The sequence below is a fragment of the Pavona decussata genome, unplaced genomic scaffold, assembly GCF_977016875.1.
Source record: "Pavona decussata unplaced genomic scaffold, jaPavDecu1.1 SCAFFOLD_164, whole genome shotgun sequence".
Classification (NCBI taxonomy): Eukaryota; Metazoa; Cnidaria; class Anthozoa; order Scleractinia; family Agariciidae; genus Pavona; species Pavona decussata.
This window is the reverse complement of record NW_028145575.1, coordinates 924529-941883: the sequence shown is the minus strand read 5'-3', so window position 1 is coordinate 941883 and position 17355 is coordinate 924529. Positions and strand designations below refer to the sequence as shown.

At 40.2% G+C, this 17355-nt stretch overlaps 2 protein-coding genes and 1 pseudogene across 3 annotated transcripts in view; 2 read left to right on the top strand and 1 right to left on the bottom strand.

Moving 5' to 3' along the window:
• LOC146464387 (epithelial sodium channel subunit alpha-like) overlaps positions 1 to 17355 on the top strand; it is a 51878-nt gene that overhangs the window by 23233 nt on the left and 11290 nt on the right. The gene's annotated exons all lie outside the window — the stretch shown is intronic.
• LOC146464389 (extracellular calcium-sensing receptor-like) lies at positions 721 to 4522 on the bottom strand (annotated as a pseudogene). The gene is made up of 2 exons (XR_014868481.1): positions 4289 to 4522; positions 721 to 4194 (listed from the first exon to the last, which is right to left on the bottom strand). The product of XR_014868481.1 is annotated as an extracellular calcium-sensing receptor-like (transcript).
• On the top strand, positions 8895 to 16894 carry LOC146464388 (neuronal pentraxin-2-like). Its single transcript, XM_085129858.1, has 5 exons — positions 8895 to 9010; positions 11698 to 11789; positions 12236 to 12364; positions 14566 to 14794; positions 16343 to 16894. Exons 2-5 carry the CDS (start codon positions 11705 to 11707, stop codon positions 16737 to 16739), a joined length of 840 nt encoding a protein of 279 aa, XP_084985984.1. The 5' UTR covers positions 8895 to 9010; positions 11698 to 11704; the 3' UTR covers positions 16740 to 16894.

The following is a 17355-nucleotide window of genomic DNA, read 5'->3' as shown; positions in this document are numbered from 1 at the left end:
ATAAAATAATTGTGTTAAACGAAAGAAATGAGCTTTCCCGAGGAAAGTTTGTAATAGATTCGGCACCTCGATTTCCTGCATCTAGTACTCCAAGCATGCAGTTAGGTCGGAAATAAAGAAAACAAAAACTCGTTGGGAAATTTCAAACTCATAAACGTACCAAGTTCATTTTGTCCCTGTTACGAATGTGAGCGGTGATCAAAACAACAGATATCCTGTCCTAAAGTATTCTCGATGAAATACACCATGTTGGTTATTTACAATATCAGACTAAGCTGAGGAAGACGCGCGAGCAATTGAGCCTAGCTAAACTGAAATTACTCACATACATGCGAACGTTGCCAGATCGCATAATAATGCAACTGGCTTTTGCAAAATAGTAATATATACATTTTTTTAATCTTCGAAGTTATTAGCCTCTATTATTTCAATAAGCTGTGCACGAGAAACAGAACAAGTGCCGGAAAAAACCACGTGCCTCGAGCGGGTATGAATGAATGAATGAATGAACGAACGAACAAACGAACGAACGAATGCATGGATGGATGAATGAACGAACGAACGAATGATGGATGGATGGATGGATGGATGGATGGATGGATGGATGGATGGATGGATGGATGGATGGATGGATGGATGGATGGATGGATGGATGGATGAATGAATGAATGAATGAATGAATGAATGAATGAATGACTTTTATTGTACTATCGGTAGTTCAAAAAGTGATAACTTCTTTACATGAAAGCCGTTTATCCGAAGCGATACAATAAGTACATCTTCAAATATATCTAAAATACTTAATTGACATGGATAAAAAGAAATGACTTAAACAACTACTGATTTCAGTATTACTGAGGCGACGATCTGAAGGCGTCTATAGAGCGTTTTCATTCACGTGACTACCGACCATATTGGTTTACTGAAACAAAAAAAGATCACTTCCCAGAGGTTTAGTTTGGGATACCAACATGACCGCCATTTCTTTGTTTTCGGACACCAACATGGCCGCCGTGACATCATGTGAAAACACTCTTAAAACTCGAATAATCTCGTAACCAGATCTTCCATTTCCACATTTCAAAACCTGCAGTGATATCTGGGAACGAGATTAGGTATCGAACCCACAACATCCCAATTTCATTAGCCTTGGAACACCTCACAAGTGGGGTATAGGACGAACATGCGGCAAAATTTGCAAGCGGACTCGGCTCGCTCTGCTGGCCGATTTTTCTCTTTTCCCTCTATATACCCCCCTTGGGAGCATGTTCATAGGCTACGATTTCATTTCAAGCGCTGGCGTACACCCTACGAGACTAAGCATAACCGCTTTGAAGATGACGATATCTTTAGAAACAATTGCCGTATTTATTTATTTATTTATTTATTTGTTTGTTTGTTTATTACCAGAATAGTTTGCTTTAATCTTATTTTTTTGTTCAAGGGTTAGAGTCGAGGAAAACCTTACACGTGTTCTTGAACGGAACTTGAACGTCGTTGGAGATCTAGATCTTGTGAAGATCTGGGAGTCTCGTCCAGTTTTAATGTTGGGGCTATACGCCCCTTGTTTGCCACTGAAGCTGAAGTGGACATTGAATACTTTGCAATTTCTTTGCTTATTGCTTCGCGTGTGTTCTGCTCAGGGCTGAAACAAATGACATAAATCTTGGGTCCGAACATGCAGGCAAGCAGCGCAAATGAACTCACTAGTGTTGTGACCCCACCAATCACACCCACGTACCATCCCTCAAGGCCAAACTCCACCGGGTAATAAGCAATGGAGCACAGCAACACGATGTACATAGAAAAACCAATGTACCTTGCCTCGTTGAAATTCTCGGGTATTTTGCGCCCTTTGAAAGCGTAATAGATGCATGCAAATGATAGGACAAGGAGATGGACTGCAATCAAAATGAACAGCGATTGCCCCACGCCAGAACTGAAAGGTTTGCAAACCACGAATATGTAATGAAGCTGACGGACTACTACAGCTTTGGTGGGTGGATCGAAAATGATCCAGTTTACGGTCAGTATCACTTGGATGGACAAAAAGAAAAGCAACCGAGATCTTCCACCTTTGAAAAGGAAGGCAAATCGTTTCTTGTTTGGTCGAGACCTTGCACGTGCATCTACAGGAAATGAACCAGGCCGAAAAGCTTTAAAAATCTTCCTTGATTTAAGGAGGAGTATGGACACGCATAGAGTGTACACCGTGTACCGCCAGACGTTCAAAATGCAGCAGAGAATGTCTGTTGGTGTTACGAGATTAAGAAAGGCCAAAACGAAGAACATTACCACTGCGATTAGTAAAAGAAAGCTCAGTTCCTTGTTTGAGGCCTTTACAATCGGTGAATTCCGATGCTTAATAAACACAGCAATGCAGAAAACGGTCAAAAGCATCCCAACAGCTGCTGTACAACCAACGGCTATAGCCAAACCACTTTTCCACTGTAGATTGTTCAGTGGAAGATCAACGCATCATGTCCTGTTCTCGTTAGGCTTTTGTCTTTCGGGGCATTCAGTGCAATTAGAAGAAATGCCATAAGTGCTTATTGTTCCCGGGGGACACTTAACGCACTCCAAGCAGCAAGGAGACTTCGTTACCTTTCGTTCACCAGGTGGGCAGTCTGTGGAGCATACAGATACAGGTACTCCTTCGTGCCCATTCTCGCTTTTCCAGGTTATAATGGACACATTAATTTTTAGTCTGAGACCTTTAGCTGTGTTTTTAGCCCACCAGCCTACATGTACGTTCTGAAAGCCTCTTCTAATACTTTTGAAGTTTATAACGTCGTATGATGCCTCAATCGGATCACCGTATTTGTCAAATTCTACTCTTCCAGTCAATCCCTGAAAACTGATATTCCTTATGTAGAAATCTAGGTCATCATCTTTTATCTTGGAGTGTTGAATTACTGGGCATGTTCCTCCCCTTAGAAGACCCTGTGATTCGTTGCATTGAAAAATGTTGTGCAAGGCATGGGCGAAGACGTACACGGCATCAATGGTGTATCCGATATACGGGCTTCGTGCCAATTCCAAACTTTTGCTGAGAAAGGATTTGGGTGTCAAACGCAAGTACTTCCAGTACTCCTCTCACCACGGATGGGTACTGCCGCTAAAATTCCTTTCTGCAAGATTAGTCAAGTATTTTTTGAATGCTTCACTGGATTGTGCTTTAGGGAAAATGCCAAACGATCCGTTCAAGATGTCAGCGAAACGGGGATCTTCGAAGAAGGGATCATTAGGAGTTGTTCCATCAGTAAAGATCCATGTTCTTCCCTTGAGATTCTGTTTGACGGCTTCGTTAATGAAATCCTGCGCATACTCTCCGTAAAGCCAGATGAAAATGACCTTGACTTTTTCGTTTTTCTTTATGTCGTGCATGATTCTTTGCAACTGGTTAAAATGGTCAACCCGTGGCACAAATCTTGTGAGTGCAATGCAAAAATTGCTTCGTTCGAATGCTTCCCTCTCTAATCCCCAGATTCCATAACGGCCAAACGAGTCATCAAGTGCTACAGCAGCAACATATGTCCAGTTGAAGAAGTGTGCCATATCAGCCAGGAGACTTGCTCGCCAGTTATCAGGGGCAATTGTGCGATAAAAGTGAGCATATAAGTTAGAGCTCAACTCGACACTTGTAGCCAGAGGACTGACAGATGGAATATGTGCGACATCGAACAAGCTGGACACCATTACGGCGCTAGCGGAATCCATTGGTCCAACAACTCCTGTTATTTCCTTTAACATGTCTGGTGCGATATACCCGTCGGATCTCGTGCAGTTTTGGAGTGAAAAGCGACTGTCGCTTTTCACAACGAGTTCGTATGCTGTTTCCACGGCTTTTGCGGGACGGAGGCAGTAGTTGCGTATGTCAGGGTGACGTTTGGCAGAAGCGAATGGTTCTGGTTTATGCTCTCAATTGCAAATATCATTGCTTCTATGGAACACAGGTTGGCAGCTAGAAGATCTCCGCAACTGCCGTTGACGCCGACACTCTCGTGAAGGTCAAAAAGTCCTCCTAACATGATATTGCCATCTTTATAAGCAATCCTCGGTGCATGAAAACCGTTGGAGAGAGAGTTTTCTTGGCAATACAGGAACATAACAAAAACGGTAAACTGGAGACTCGAAGATATCGCCATTTATTCCTCAAAATTGATGGTTTTCTCTCCACGTCACTGTCTTGAGCTGTGGAGGAAGACATAAAAGTATTTAGACGTAAGGTTCTTGACAAACACTAACACTGACACAAATAAGTGTTTTCTTTGATTTGCGAGCTTACCAGGAATTGAAACGATTTTCCTTTGAGTTGTTTTGTTTTCTAAACACTGATGAAAGGTATACGTGAAACTACGAAATTTATAAAGGATGAGTACACAAAAATAGTTTTTTTTTTTACTAAAAAAAAAAAGCGGAAGCGAACTTTGAGCTCAACTGAGACAAAATCGTTTTTCGCATATTTACGCGAAAGGAAGCGGTATTTAGAAAAACTAACTAAAGCTCAGTTTGTTTCTAACTAGGCACTACCTATGTGCAAAATATGAACGAAATGTATTTGTAGAAAGCCGCTCTTGAATTTTCGGTTAACAGATCAGTCTGAATTAGCTGACACAAATATGTCTGTAAAATAGCAGAAAACGATGTAGGAACACAGAAGACAACATTTGAAATAGAGGCCTTTAACTGCCTTAACTCCCACGAGTCTCCTGTAGTTCAGTGGTAGAGCATCCGAACTATTAATCGGAGGGTCTTAGGTTCGACTCCTGATAGGAGTACTCGGATTATTTTCCAAGTATTCCTGTGTCACTTACTAAATAGTACATCTCTCTCACATTTTAAGTATTTTGCTTAGATGTTATCGTTGGAAGCTCCTGCTTGATTGACAAAGAGAAATTTAGCTCGACTGGAATGCACTAGTACTCGTATCAAACTCAACTTCTCTTCATTTCTGTTTCCCGTTGTATACAATCTTTGCAATTTGTTCAAGACCCATGGATTCTTGAACATCTCTATGGCAACTGTCTGAGCCATGGGAGTCAGAGACACATGTACAAGTACAGATCATTAGTTTTTTCAGCGGGATCCGAGTTTAGGAAGCTAAATACTAAAGTAAGAGGAAAGATTGTTGTAATTTTAGGTCTGACGTTTCTTTTAGCGATAAATGTTTCCAGTCTAATCACATTTAAATGTTTGATTCACTATTTTCCGACATGATTGTGCGTGGAGAACTTGAAATGCTCCGGTCCATTCGAGGAACTGTAAAGCATGAGTGGATGACTTCTTTCTTCACCTTTGTGCAAAATCTGAGCGCTTGGTACAGCCCGGGTACAGGCAGCTCTTAGTTAGGCGTTCGCTAAGAGTGATCGTGACCTTAGCTGAATTCAACCTTTTTTTCGTAGCTGCACAGTGAGTCGGTTCAGTTTACACAAAACAGCTTTACAATTTCTGCTACTAGATTATTGCCGTTGTACGGCCACAACTGAGAACACCTGGTTTCTGAGTGTTGTATATTACGAGTTTCTCATCTGCATCAACTTGGGATGCTCTGACATGTGGTGATGAGCTGTGGTTGATCCTCTCGTGCGAGAATTTCATGAACTATTATGGTAGAAATTTCAATGACTTCTGGGTCCCAGCACGCCGCATGTAAGTTCCCACGATCGGATAAATCAGTCCCTTAAAAATACGAAAGGATGAGATCGAGGATCCGAAATAAATAACAGGCAAAGTCCAGTTATTTATAATTCGTTCAAAGAGTAGACAAATCCGCGATCCATTACACTCCAGGACGTGCCAAGCCGAAGAAATATATAACACAGAACACAGAAATGGCCATGGTTAATTTCTATCCCCCCATCCCCCGCCACGACGTTTGTAAACATTGCCCTTGGAATTTGTGTTTGTAAAAAAATGGCCATGGAAATTTCCATGGCCATTTTATGCTTGCCAAAAAATGACATGGAAATTTTCATGGTCATTTTGTGCTTGCCAAAGAATGACATGGAAATTTCCATGGCCATTTTATGCTTATCAAAAAATGACATGGAAATTTCCATGGTCATTTTGTACTTGTCAAAAAATGACATGGAAATTTCCATGGCCATAGTGTCATGCTTCCTTAGCAGCCTTCCATCGGACCCAGGTTTTTGCTGTCCCTTTCACTTTATCCCATGACATCCCCAAGTCCTCATATTGTTGGTGGATTGTCCTTCTCCAAGACTTTCTTCGGTCTGCCTCTCCGCCTGACCCCTTGAGGGTTCCACTCAAGGAACAGGCGGTGATGTTAGTGGCAGGCTTCCTCAAAGTGTGGCCATCCATCGCCATTTCCTTCTCCGGATGGTGGCTTTGATCTTCTCTTGGTTCGCCCACTGCCACAGCCCCTCGTTTGAGATCATCTTGGGCCACCACGTTCCCAAGATGTAGCGGAGTCTGCGGTTGGTAAAGGTCTGGAGCTGGGTGATGATCTTCTTTGTCAATCTCCAAGTCTTGGAACCGTACAGGAGGACCGACTTCACGTTGGAATTAAAGATTCGTATCTTTGTCCACAGTGAGATGAACTTTGATCTCCATGTGAGTCTTAAAATGGAGAATGCAACCTGTGCCTTCCTGCACCTGGCTTCAACATCTTCCTCAGTGCCACCAGAGGTGGTGATAAGGCTTCCGAGGTATGTGAAGGCCGATACGTGCTCCAGGACGTCTCCAACACGATTGATGTTACCAGTATTTGCTGGGAAACAAAACCTCATCTCCTTGGTTTTGGACGCGTTAATCTTGAGACCGACCCTGGCAGCAGCTCATGTGGGTGATCTTCTGACTCAACAAAACTATATCGTCAGCAAAGTCTAAGCGATGCATTTAAGGAGTCTTAAAAGGAGTTTCAAAAGCGGTGCACTTAAGGAGCCTTGACAGCTGGCGGTCTAAGGAGTCTTAAAAGCGGTGCATTTAAGGATTCTTAAAAGTGGTGCATTAAAATATTCTTAAAAGCGGTGCATCTAAGGATTCTTAAAAGCCGTACTTTAAGAGTTTTAAAAGCGGTGCATTTAAGGAGCCTTGAGAGAGCTGCGTTAAAAGGAGTGTTAAAAGCGGAGCATTTAAGGAACTTTAGAATCGGTGCATTGAAAGAGTATTAAAAGCCGTGCATTTCAGGAGCTTTAAATGCAGTGGATTTGAGGAATCTTAAAAGATGCAAACGGGTGGATGGTTTTTGGTTATAATTATAACCATTTTTGTATCTTATGAAGGAGTCTGTGCCCACCACCGCTTCTGAGGCCCCTTAAATGCGTCGCTTTTAACATTTCTTAAATGCACCGCTTTAAACGCTGATTAAATACAACGCTTTTAATACTGCTTAATAACGCCGTTTGACCGTTTATGAGAATCCGTAAAAACTCCGGATTTAAGAGTCCTTTAAAAAAACGGCGAGTTCAATGGACTCCTGATGGATTTATATAGGGTGTTTTGTTGGCAATGATTTATTTAGGGTGGTTTTTGGTTATGTTGATGACCAATCAGTTTTGGATTCTAGGCGGGATCATTCATTATACTAGATTCAAATCAGTGATGATGAGTGGTTGAACCTTATAATCATGCAAATGTGTGTTAACCAGTTGCAGGTGTTCAGATAAGAAGCAGCAAATAAAAGGTAGGGCCTCTGGCTTCCTTTTCCTCACAATATTTGTCTCTTGCCGCCACTCACTTTCGGCTTTGTTCGCCCTTTTAACAATCTCTTAAGCACACAAGCTGTGCTTAAAACAAAACGGCTTATTCCTCGCGAGGCGAGGTTAATAAATTTGTCGGGCTTGGCCGAAGGCCCGAGCGGTGCTATCGAGCGAAAAATATAGTTATATATATCTTTGAAGGTGTCCGCAATGTTGCCTGGCAACGGTGCAAACAAAGTATGAATGACGTCAGACAAAGGGAAGGTTGCTAGGCAGCAACAGGCGTCAGACGTTGGAGCAAAATTTGCATACATTGAGAAAGTTTTTGCGTTCAGTGGCGGATAAAATTTCAACTGCAATGTTCATCAATATTCACTGGATGAAAATATCTCTGCAGAATTGTTTTCCTTTCTTCCAGAAATCTTTTTCGTGAAAGATTGCATTGAAGAAAGTACACGTCTTGTGGCCGCGGTTAAAAAATTTTCCGTGGGAAATAAATTCATCGAACACGACAGCGCCGCACGCCCTTTGTACATTCGTCGTGTCAGAAATAGATTTCAACTGCAAACTCGCCAGTGGAACTACGAAAAGGCCATGCTCATCAAAATAGCTGCTATGTTCAGAAACCTTTTATTCTCCTCATTTGATATTCAATACGAGTATTAAAAGAGGGGTTTCCATTTAGCCCTAGCTTCGCGAGGTTTTGCGAGTCACGTACAGTAATAGCCCACGTATAAGAACCTGAATTTTCCAATTTAGCCTAAATAGGTTCTTATATAAATGGTACTTCAGTAAAGCAAATTTAGGCTACCAAGGTTCTTAAAATTGGTTCTTTTATTTTCATATGAATTTCATATGAATATACTATATATATTATAAATATCATCTCACAATACAGTATAATGGCAAACACAATAGACATACAACATGGTACTTAAGCTTGAAAGAAAAAATAGTTATGTCAAGTTACTTTTAAATAGAGGATGATATTAATTCAGCAGTTTCTACCTATACACTTTCACAGCAACCCCACTGATAAGAACCTAACTTAAAATTTTAGCCTAAATAGGTTCTTATGTGGAGGGGGCTTAAAATGAAAATTTTAGCCTGACAGGTTCTTAAAACCCAGGTCCTTATACGCAGTCTATTACTGTATTTCTAGTTTATGTTTAAATTAAAGTACCGCAATTTCTACAAGACAATTAATTTTTGGAGGTGGTTATCAAACAAGATCTCATTATTCCTTACCTACCAGATAATAGAATAAACACTGGGAGTTTAAAGTTCCACAATCCGAGTTTAAAGGAAACGCATCCGATCAAACTAGAACATTTGGAAACGTGCAGGTAGGTGATGCCATATTTCCTCGTTTTGCTCATTCTTTTAGTTATTATAATGGTCATAATTTCTTTAGTGGTCTGTACGCTGCTAATGGTAATGCTCCCTTTTACCCGAGCTGTATATTACGGATAACCTCATATATACTTTAGTTAAAATGAAGCCTACGTGGCATATACGGCCGTCATATCCTTCGCAATTGCGAAGTGCGGTTAATTTAGGCTAAAACCAGACATGATCAAAGCAATAATCAAGACGCAAGAAGAAATAGAGGAATAGGATCTCAGTTGGAGTGGAAGCGTTGACCGACTTTATAACAAAAATCGTAAAAATGTGAAGTCAACCTCCTGTCAGTAGAAAATTTAAAGAAAATATAAAATGGGAACTTTTAAGCAAATATTTATGTTGGTTCTTATTCTGATCTTATCAATTTCATTTTTATTTCATGATTTATTTGCTGATTTAGGCTTGATTTATTTTTTTTGTTAGGTAGATACTGGTGCGCGTGTTTTTGTCTCTGTTGTGTTTGTTGTCTCTTTTCTCTGTGTTTTCCGGCCACAATATTGTAATTTATTTCATGTAAATTGGCTTCCTTGTTCTTTAACTCACAAGTTATTTAGGAAGCCAATACCCCTTTTTCTATTTCAATGTACGTTTTATGTCATTTCAGCTCGGCTGTAGTGCTCTGTAGGTGTAGAATAAAGTTGTTGTTGTTGTTAAGTGTTCGGCGATCTAAACCATATATTAATTTGTAAATGGTGAGTAAATAGTGATCGACGCAGAGAATACAGGTTTTTGCGCTTTGGGTTTAAGCATCGTGTGGACAGCTGGAATGAGCACAGTGGCTTTGTCTTGTCACATTTTTATCCTCACAGTTCCCCTCCTCACTAGTGTGGAATTTTATTGACTAACTTTTAGAATACTGACAGCAGTTTAAGCATTGCGTGAACACCTGGAATGATCACACTGGCTTTGTCTCGTGATGTTTTGCCCTTCAAAGTCCCTCCCTCATTAGTACACATCTTTATTGAGAATAAACAATCAATATAATTAATAGGTACTCGATGTACGCAGCCATTTTTTAAAAGCTACTGAGACCTTTCAGTCCACTAACTTCTATACATGAGTAAACTAGAAATACGTTACTCGCAAAACCTCGCGAAGCTAGGGCTGGGTGGAAAGCCCTCTTTTAATATTCATATTGAATATCAAATGAGGAGAATAAAAGGTTTCTGAACATAGCAACTATTTTGATGAGCATGGTCTTTTCGTAGTTCCACTGGCGAGTTTGCGGTTGACATCTATTTCTGACACGACGAAATGTACAACGGGCGTGCGGCGCTGTCGTGCATGTTCGATGAATGTATTTCCCACGGAAAATTATTTTACCACGGCCACAAGACGTGTACTTTCTTCAATGCAATCTTTCGCAAAAAAGATTTCTGGAAGAAAGGGAAACGATTCTGCAGAGACATTTCCATCCAGTGAATATTGATGAACATTGCAGTTGAAATTTGATCCGGCACTGAACGCAAAAACTTTCCCGATGTATGCAAATTTTGCTCCAACGTCTATCGCCAGACTGACACCTGTTGCTGCCTAGCAACCTTCCCTTTGTCTGACGTCATTCATACTTTGTTTGCACCGTTGCCAGGCAACATTGCGGACACCTTCAAAGATATATATATAACTATATTTTTCGCTCGAATTCGCGCGGCTTAGCTCCGCTCGGGCCCGACAAATTTATTAACCTCGCTTCGCGAGGAACAAAGGGAAATCAAAAGGAAGGCTCATAAAACTAACTAACTAACTAACTTTTCTGAGATATTATTTGAAGAGAACATAAAAAACCTTCAAATCACACTTTAGAGGAGGTTGCACAGAGGATCAATGACCCCTAAACAAAAGCAAACAGAACTCAAGAAAATCTTTCCTTTTCTAACGAAATATCATCCTGCATTGATTAACCCTATCTAGATCGGGGCTGGGGTCGATTCTGCCTGCGGCGACTTTGAACCTCAATACCTTTTTTCTTTACTACTTGCATCAAATGTCAAGATACTTAAATGAATTTTTCTAAACTTTATCTGGAAACAATTTGTGTGCTCGGTTTGTGTTCTATGACTTTGATGTTACCATGGCAACCAACGGTTTGACAGGACACTTTTCAGAGGAAAGAAAATGCCTTTTTGAAATGAAGAAAAATCACTTTTCTTAGACTATTTTTTTGTTTTTGTTTTTAGCTCATATAAGTGTTGTTTTCATGGATTTGATTACTTTTCGTTGCTTGTTTTCGTGACCTTGCGTTTTCCAGTAGCTTTCCGGAAAACAAGAAATCCAACATGGTGGATCAGGGAGGTCGCCATTTGGAAATCATGACGTAATTAATGTGACGCCAACACTCCTCTTTGTGACCTCAAAGGAAACAATTTTGGACGTACGATTTATACTCTTAGTGTCATTTTCATAGCTTTTATAACCCCAGAAAACGAAAAAAAAGGTTGTCCTAAGTAGGGATTATAATGTAAAAGCAGTGCTAATGAACACCTAGCGTCTAAGTTCTGAAACAACAACGACTGCTACATACTCGCACGAGCGAGGTTATAAAAAACTAAAACTCACGCAAGAGAGTCACAGAGACTTGTCACGTTTTATAGCCCTATCAGTGGTATTTAAAACTTACCATTTCTTTTAGCGACAAGATGGCTGTTAAGGAAACAACGATCTTTCTCCTGGCTATCATGTATCCAGTGGTGATGATTGCAAAGCAATCCGAAAAACCTGAAGGTAAACATTGATATAATTGAAAAAAGACAGAGAAAGATGTCGGCAGCTAATTACCGTCAATAAAAGGTAAACCGTTAATTTTATTTGTGCAAGACAGTTGAGGGTACGGAACTTTTCTATCGAAAGAACGAAAAAAAGGAAATTTGTTATCTATGAGGAAAACGTTTTTTACATAATCACTGCTTAGATTATTCTCCCTTTTACAATACCAATAGTAATAATATTATATATTGACAGTATCACATGAGCTACCAGTAGTAGGTATTCAACTTGTGTTTCTCAAATGCATAGTGCAAGGTCACCTTCAATAACAGGCAAATTTTGTGATGATTTCGATTATTAAAATTTCAATAAGAGTTCTCGAAGTTTTGTTAACTAACGAAATGATAATAATTCTGGGTTTTGATATTTCACTTACATCCAGTTACTAAACAAATTGTTTGCAGATTCCCCTGAGAGGAAGAAAGTCATTGATGCGATCACCAAACAAAACGAAGAAGTCAAGAAAGAACAGGAACGCGTTAAGAACTTACTGGATAGAATAGCCGCAGAAATTGAACGGACCCCTTGTTCAGGTGGTTAGAGAACTGAAGGGAGTGCAATCAATTTCAATTTCAATTTTATTGCTTCCATCACTAATACATTGTTGTTCATGATAACCATACAATACTAAATAAAATAGTGATGAGGGAGTCTATAGAAAAGCCAAAAAATGCTTGAAGTTATAGATCCCTTTAGATTGAAATGCGTATTTCGAAACTAGTATTGTCACCGGATGTCATACCTCCCAAATGTCCATACGCAAAGATGTTTTCAGCACAATCGGCTAATTGAGACGAAAAATTGGGGAACTGTCTCCTTAAACGGATAGTTCGTAGTTGTATTAAGGTGTGTGAAAAAGGTGATATGAAAGTTCGCAGAACCTTCTGCACGGAATTGCGCGCGAACATTCGTTTGCCTTACACGAAATTTGTTCGGAAGGGAACAATGTTTGGTCGCAGAAAACGAAAGTTCGGCTGTAATAAACGAGAGCGCTGCAAATTATTGCTAAACCTCATCTCACACGCCTCTGTGTTGCAATAGTCGGTAGAAAAGATTGCGAAAGCAAGGATCAAAACCGGTTCAAGTTTTTCCATATTCTTATGTATATAAATTCTTAGCGACTAAAGTTATGAAAAAGTATGTCCTAGCACGACTAGTCTCCAAAAGGTAAAGTAGACATCAACTATATTTATCGCTCCAAGAACGAGGTGAAACAAGAAAAAAGGATTTCTCCCAAAATCTCAAAAAGCCAAAACGTACCAACCAAAAACAAAACAAAACACAGTCGCACAGACTGTATTTTTTTGTTAATGGCAAATAAATTGAATGAATACAAGAAAAGAAAAAAAATCGTGTATGAAGACGGGTCCATGCGGAATCTGTAAAATTACAAGTCCACTGCAAGCCACCTTTTTCCCTGCCTTGAAGACATTACGAAGGCACGTGCTTACTTGAAGTTCTCTACGAAATGTCCACAAAGCCAGAGTTGTCGCACAGACTGTATCTTTACTTCTTACTGACTTGATTATCACAGAATCTGCAACATAGACTGGATTGTAATCCATGTCACGGTACAGACTCGACAAGCAATAAAAGGTGTTAGTTGTGGCAATGACTGAATTCTAACAGACTAGTATAAGTGGAAATCATGCCTGCAACACAATGCTTTTCCCCTTTCTAACCACACTTTTGAACGCCGCACAAGACCCATTTAAAACAATCCCTGAGGAGACTAAGTTCTGAGGAAATTTAAATATAGAAAGGACACAAATGATAGAAATTCATAAATAAATATGAGAACGGTTAATAACCAAAAGCGAAACAGCCCCAAAATACCAGAAACTGAGCAATAAAGGGTGTTAGGATACCCAATCAAATACGTACATGTGGTGGGTTTAAGGAAGAACTAGAGGGTCACACAAGCGGAAGTGAAGCAAGGGGCACAAAAAAGTCGTGCGACCCGGAAAAAAAATGCAATGTGGGGAGCCAATTGCCAATTGAAAACCCGATGTGTAATTAAACACTTTAAAATTCCATACTTATGGTTTTCCATTAGAAAATTAAAATAAAATGAACTACCATGCGTACACGAATAATTAACGTTAAGCAAGTGGTCGAAGAAACGAAGATCATTAACGCGAAGCTGTATGGTTAGTAATAGCCCTCGTTGGTAGGAAATGATAGACTCAAGGAATGATGATCAGTAGTCAGCTATTGGAATAGAGTTCGGTTCTTTCTCCTCCAGGCTTTACGGCTCGTTATTAACTTTCCTCGATCGTTTCCAGGCTACCACAAACGGAAAAAATACATCTATGCTAGCTATGAATTGAAGGAGTCCGAATGGAAGGAAACCGTCGATGATATGTCATTAGCAAGAGCATACATTTAAACCTCATATACCAGTTTGCCTTTATTTTTCCTTAATAAGGCGCTGGACACTGAGGAGACATTCAACAGATTTGTACGAGTATATCTCCTGCTAAGTTTTAAATGAAAAAAATATATATACATACCCCTATTTGATAGCATGTCTCTGCCTTTCCTTTCCATAAACAATCGCACGATCTGTCATTTGAGCCAGACTTCCAAAGCCGAGTGGCTAACTCAGCTTTACGGAGCCAAATCACCGGCTAGTCAAAAGTTAAAATGAATTCCGGCGTTGAAAATCAAGCACACTCAATACCCAGTTCAAGTAACGATGTTTTGTTGTTCTCCTTGTTTTCTTACTGCGCAGAATACGAAAGTTACGCCTTGCACTTCCCGAAGAAAGGGACAACAAATTACGCCTTCTTGGCTAAGAACGTACCCTCCCTGACTGCGTTCACCTTATGTTTTTGGATGAAGTCAGCTGATAAAGGCTCGGGAACGCCGTTCAGCTACTGTCACCCGAGTGCGCCCCATGGAAATGAACTTGTTATTACTAACTATGGGTCCTTACTGCTAAGCATCGACAACGACGAAAGGTGGGCTAGCATAAATAATTATATAGAACCGAAATAGATTAAAGATGCTACAAAAACATTTATCAACAATCGCGGCATAACAGAAAAACTAATCCTGTGACAATATAAGTGGTGATTTAGAAAGTGTTTCAATGTTTACATAGCAGCTGTACGAGCTAAAAGAGCCTCACGCCGAACACAAAATATAGGAACTACATAAAGTACAGGGACACCGAGCAGTTACTGTCAGGAAATGCAAAAACTAAAAGTTAGACCTAAGCCCCCTAATTACGTGCAGTACGTAGAAGAAATGGATAAAATAACTAAAGGTATTGAACAGGAGCTACAAATGGGTTTTTTTCCAAACTCCTTCATTTTTATTTCTGGTCATTTAGCTTCCCGCACTGAGGTAGAGGTTCTACTGCTGCTAGCTCTCGCTCGTGCTCCCAGAGAAAAAAATTCCTGAGCTTAACAGGCAACTCTTATGACGATGCATCTTTTGTAAAGGAAGATCACTCGGCGAGAATCCCTCAAGTTTCAACTTTATTAATCTTTGTATACGTAGTTAAATATTACAATAACACAGGACCCGCAAATAGCATTTGCTTATCTAGGCGGGTAGTCTCTGAACTAATTTTAGGGGTCTTTCTTTTTTAAATTTATCAGGCTCAGTTATTTTGCAAGAATTCGCTGCTTTCTGGAACGCACAAAATCTGAATTGGTTTCTCTGTGATTTTTATTGTTAGTGATGGGTTGACCAGTCTGTTCAGACTTGTATCTTGTAGCCTATTCCAGGCATCCAGATAGAGGGGAGATAGAAAACGATAAGGCGTGCACTTGATCCTTCCTTCGCTCTCTACAATCCGCCCTGAGAACAGCCTATCTATAAAACCCTTTTCGAAGTATGGTGTCATTATATTAGCAGTTCTGTCTACACGTAGCGCACTAACGCATGTAGGTTTAGCCAGTCTATGCCCTTTTTTTTCCGACATTGCTTTCCCGAAGCTGAAGTTGAGTTTGACCGTTCAAGACTAGATCTCGTCAGCTACCCAAATACCGGAAAACTCAGGATCACTCCACAAGAAGAGAATTATTCCCTCGTTGGATGGATCGAAAATTATAAACTCCTAAACTGAGGCTATTTTCATCAGCAAATAAGTGATTATTGGATCATTTTTCATACAGCGTATAGTTAATTGTTCTTATCATTGACAGCAATATAACAGCAGCTACATATTTTAAGGAAAATTTGCTGCCCGCATAACAGGCCACTGGAGGGCTGCAGTGCGCCGCCCCCTTCCCCCAGTCCTACCCCTACGTTGTAAACAAAATTATTTCTGGAATCAATCTCCAAGGACAAAAACTCAAGCCCTAAAAAGTCTCACTGTTTCAACTTGCGTCTTATTTCCCAGCACGAGTAAGCATTCTAGCAGTAATTCACGTTTCGTGGTTGCATTTTAAAATACAGTTATTTGCAAAGATATGAGCTTTTGTTAACAGACCAACTAGGTTTTTTGTTGTTGTTTTTGTTCTGTTTGTTTGCTTTCTTTTTTACTTTAACTACGACAGGGACACAGATGTGGCAGCAAATGACGGAAACTGGCATCATATCTGTCTTTCTTGGAGAAACAGCGATGGGTCTTGGCAGTTATACAAAGATGGAGATCTGAGTTACAAATACACAGGCCTCAAAACGGGATACACCATCAAAGGGAACGGAAAAGTGATTGTTGGGCAAGAGCAAGACTTTGAGAACAAGCGATGTGGCAAATTTGATTACAATCAGTCCTTCCAGGGGTACATGACCAACCTCAACCTTTGGTCCAGCGTCCTCCCAGCAGAAACAATCCAGGAAATGTCGCAGACATGCTCTAGTGAGGAAGGGGACGTTGTTAAGTGGTCCGACTTCAAGCACAACCTTAAAGGAGATACAGAGGTTGTCGTCCCATCTCCCTGTGTTCCATAGCACGCGTGAGCGATTTGTAACGAGCAAACTGTGTTCAAAGTTGATGGCCAGTCCGAACTATGAATAAACATTACAAATTGTAGGTTAGCTTATTAAGATAAATGTAATCCTACCAAGAACGCAGGTCTAATGATTGAAATAAAAGCGAAAGAGCATCGAGTGTGTCAAGTTCCCTCAATGAATGTGTCATAGACAGGGGCGGCATTAGGACACTTGGAGATTCAGCCAGGCAAGTGAACGTAGCGGGTTCCGTCTTACAGGAGTTGCTGAAATAGATTAACATTGACGATTAAAGAGACGAATACAAGAACTGAAAGAGAAATTACCTTTAACCTGATGCAAATCTCTTCCGAAACGCCAAAAAAGGATAGAGGACTGTAATAATTCATTTAGATTTGGCTTCTTCGGAATTTCCTGAATTTGTTATTCTTAGTGGTATTTCTTTAAAATTGACTCAGAATTAGTTTTAACCAGAAATAGTGGCATAATAGGGTGCACAATTTTTCATCGAAAACAGGTTCGAAAAAGATGCTCGTCAAAAGTATCACCCCAGATCAGACCTGACCCCAGATTACACGAACAATGACAATTGATACCAAATTGTAGCCAAAGGTCA

What these genes read in the sequence shown, in the direction of transcription:
- LOC146464388 (XM_085129858.1), top strand. Translation starts at nt 11,705, where the DNA reads ATGGCTGTTAAGGAAACAACGATCTTTCTCCTGGCTATCATGTATCCA. An exon ending in GCAATCCGAAAAACCTGAAG is followed by an intron (nt 11,790 to 12,235) that starts GTAAACATTGAT and finishes AATTGTTTGCAG; the next exon opens with ATTCCCCTGAGAGGAAGAAA. An exon ending in TGAACGGACCCCTTGTTCAG is followed by an intron (nt 12,365 to 14,565) that starts GTGGTTAGAGAA and finishes CTTACTGCGCAG; the next exon opens with AATACGAAAGTTACGCCTTG.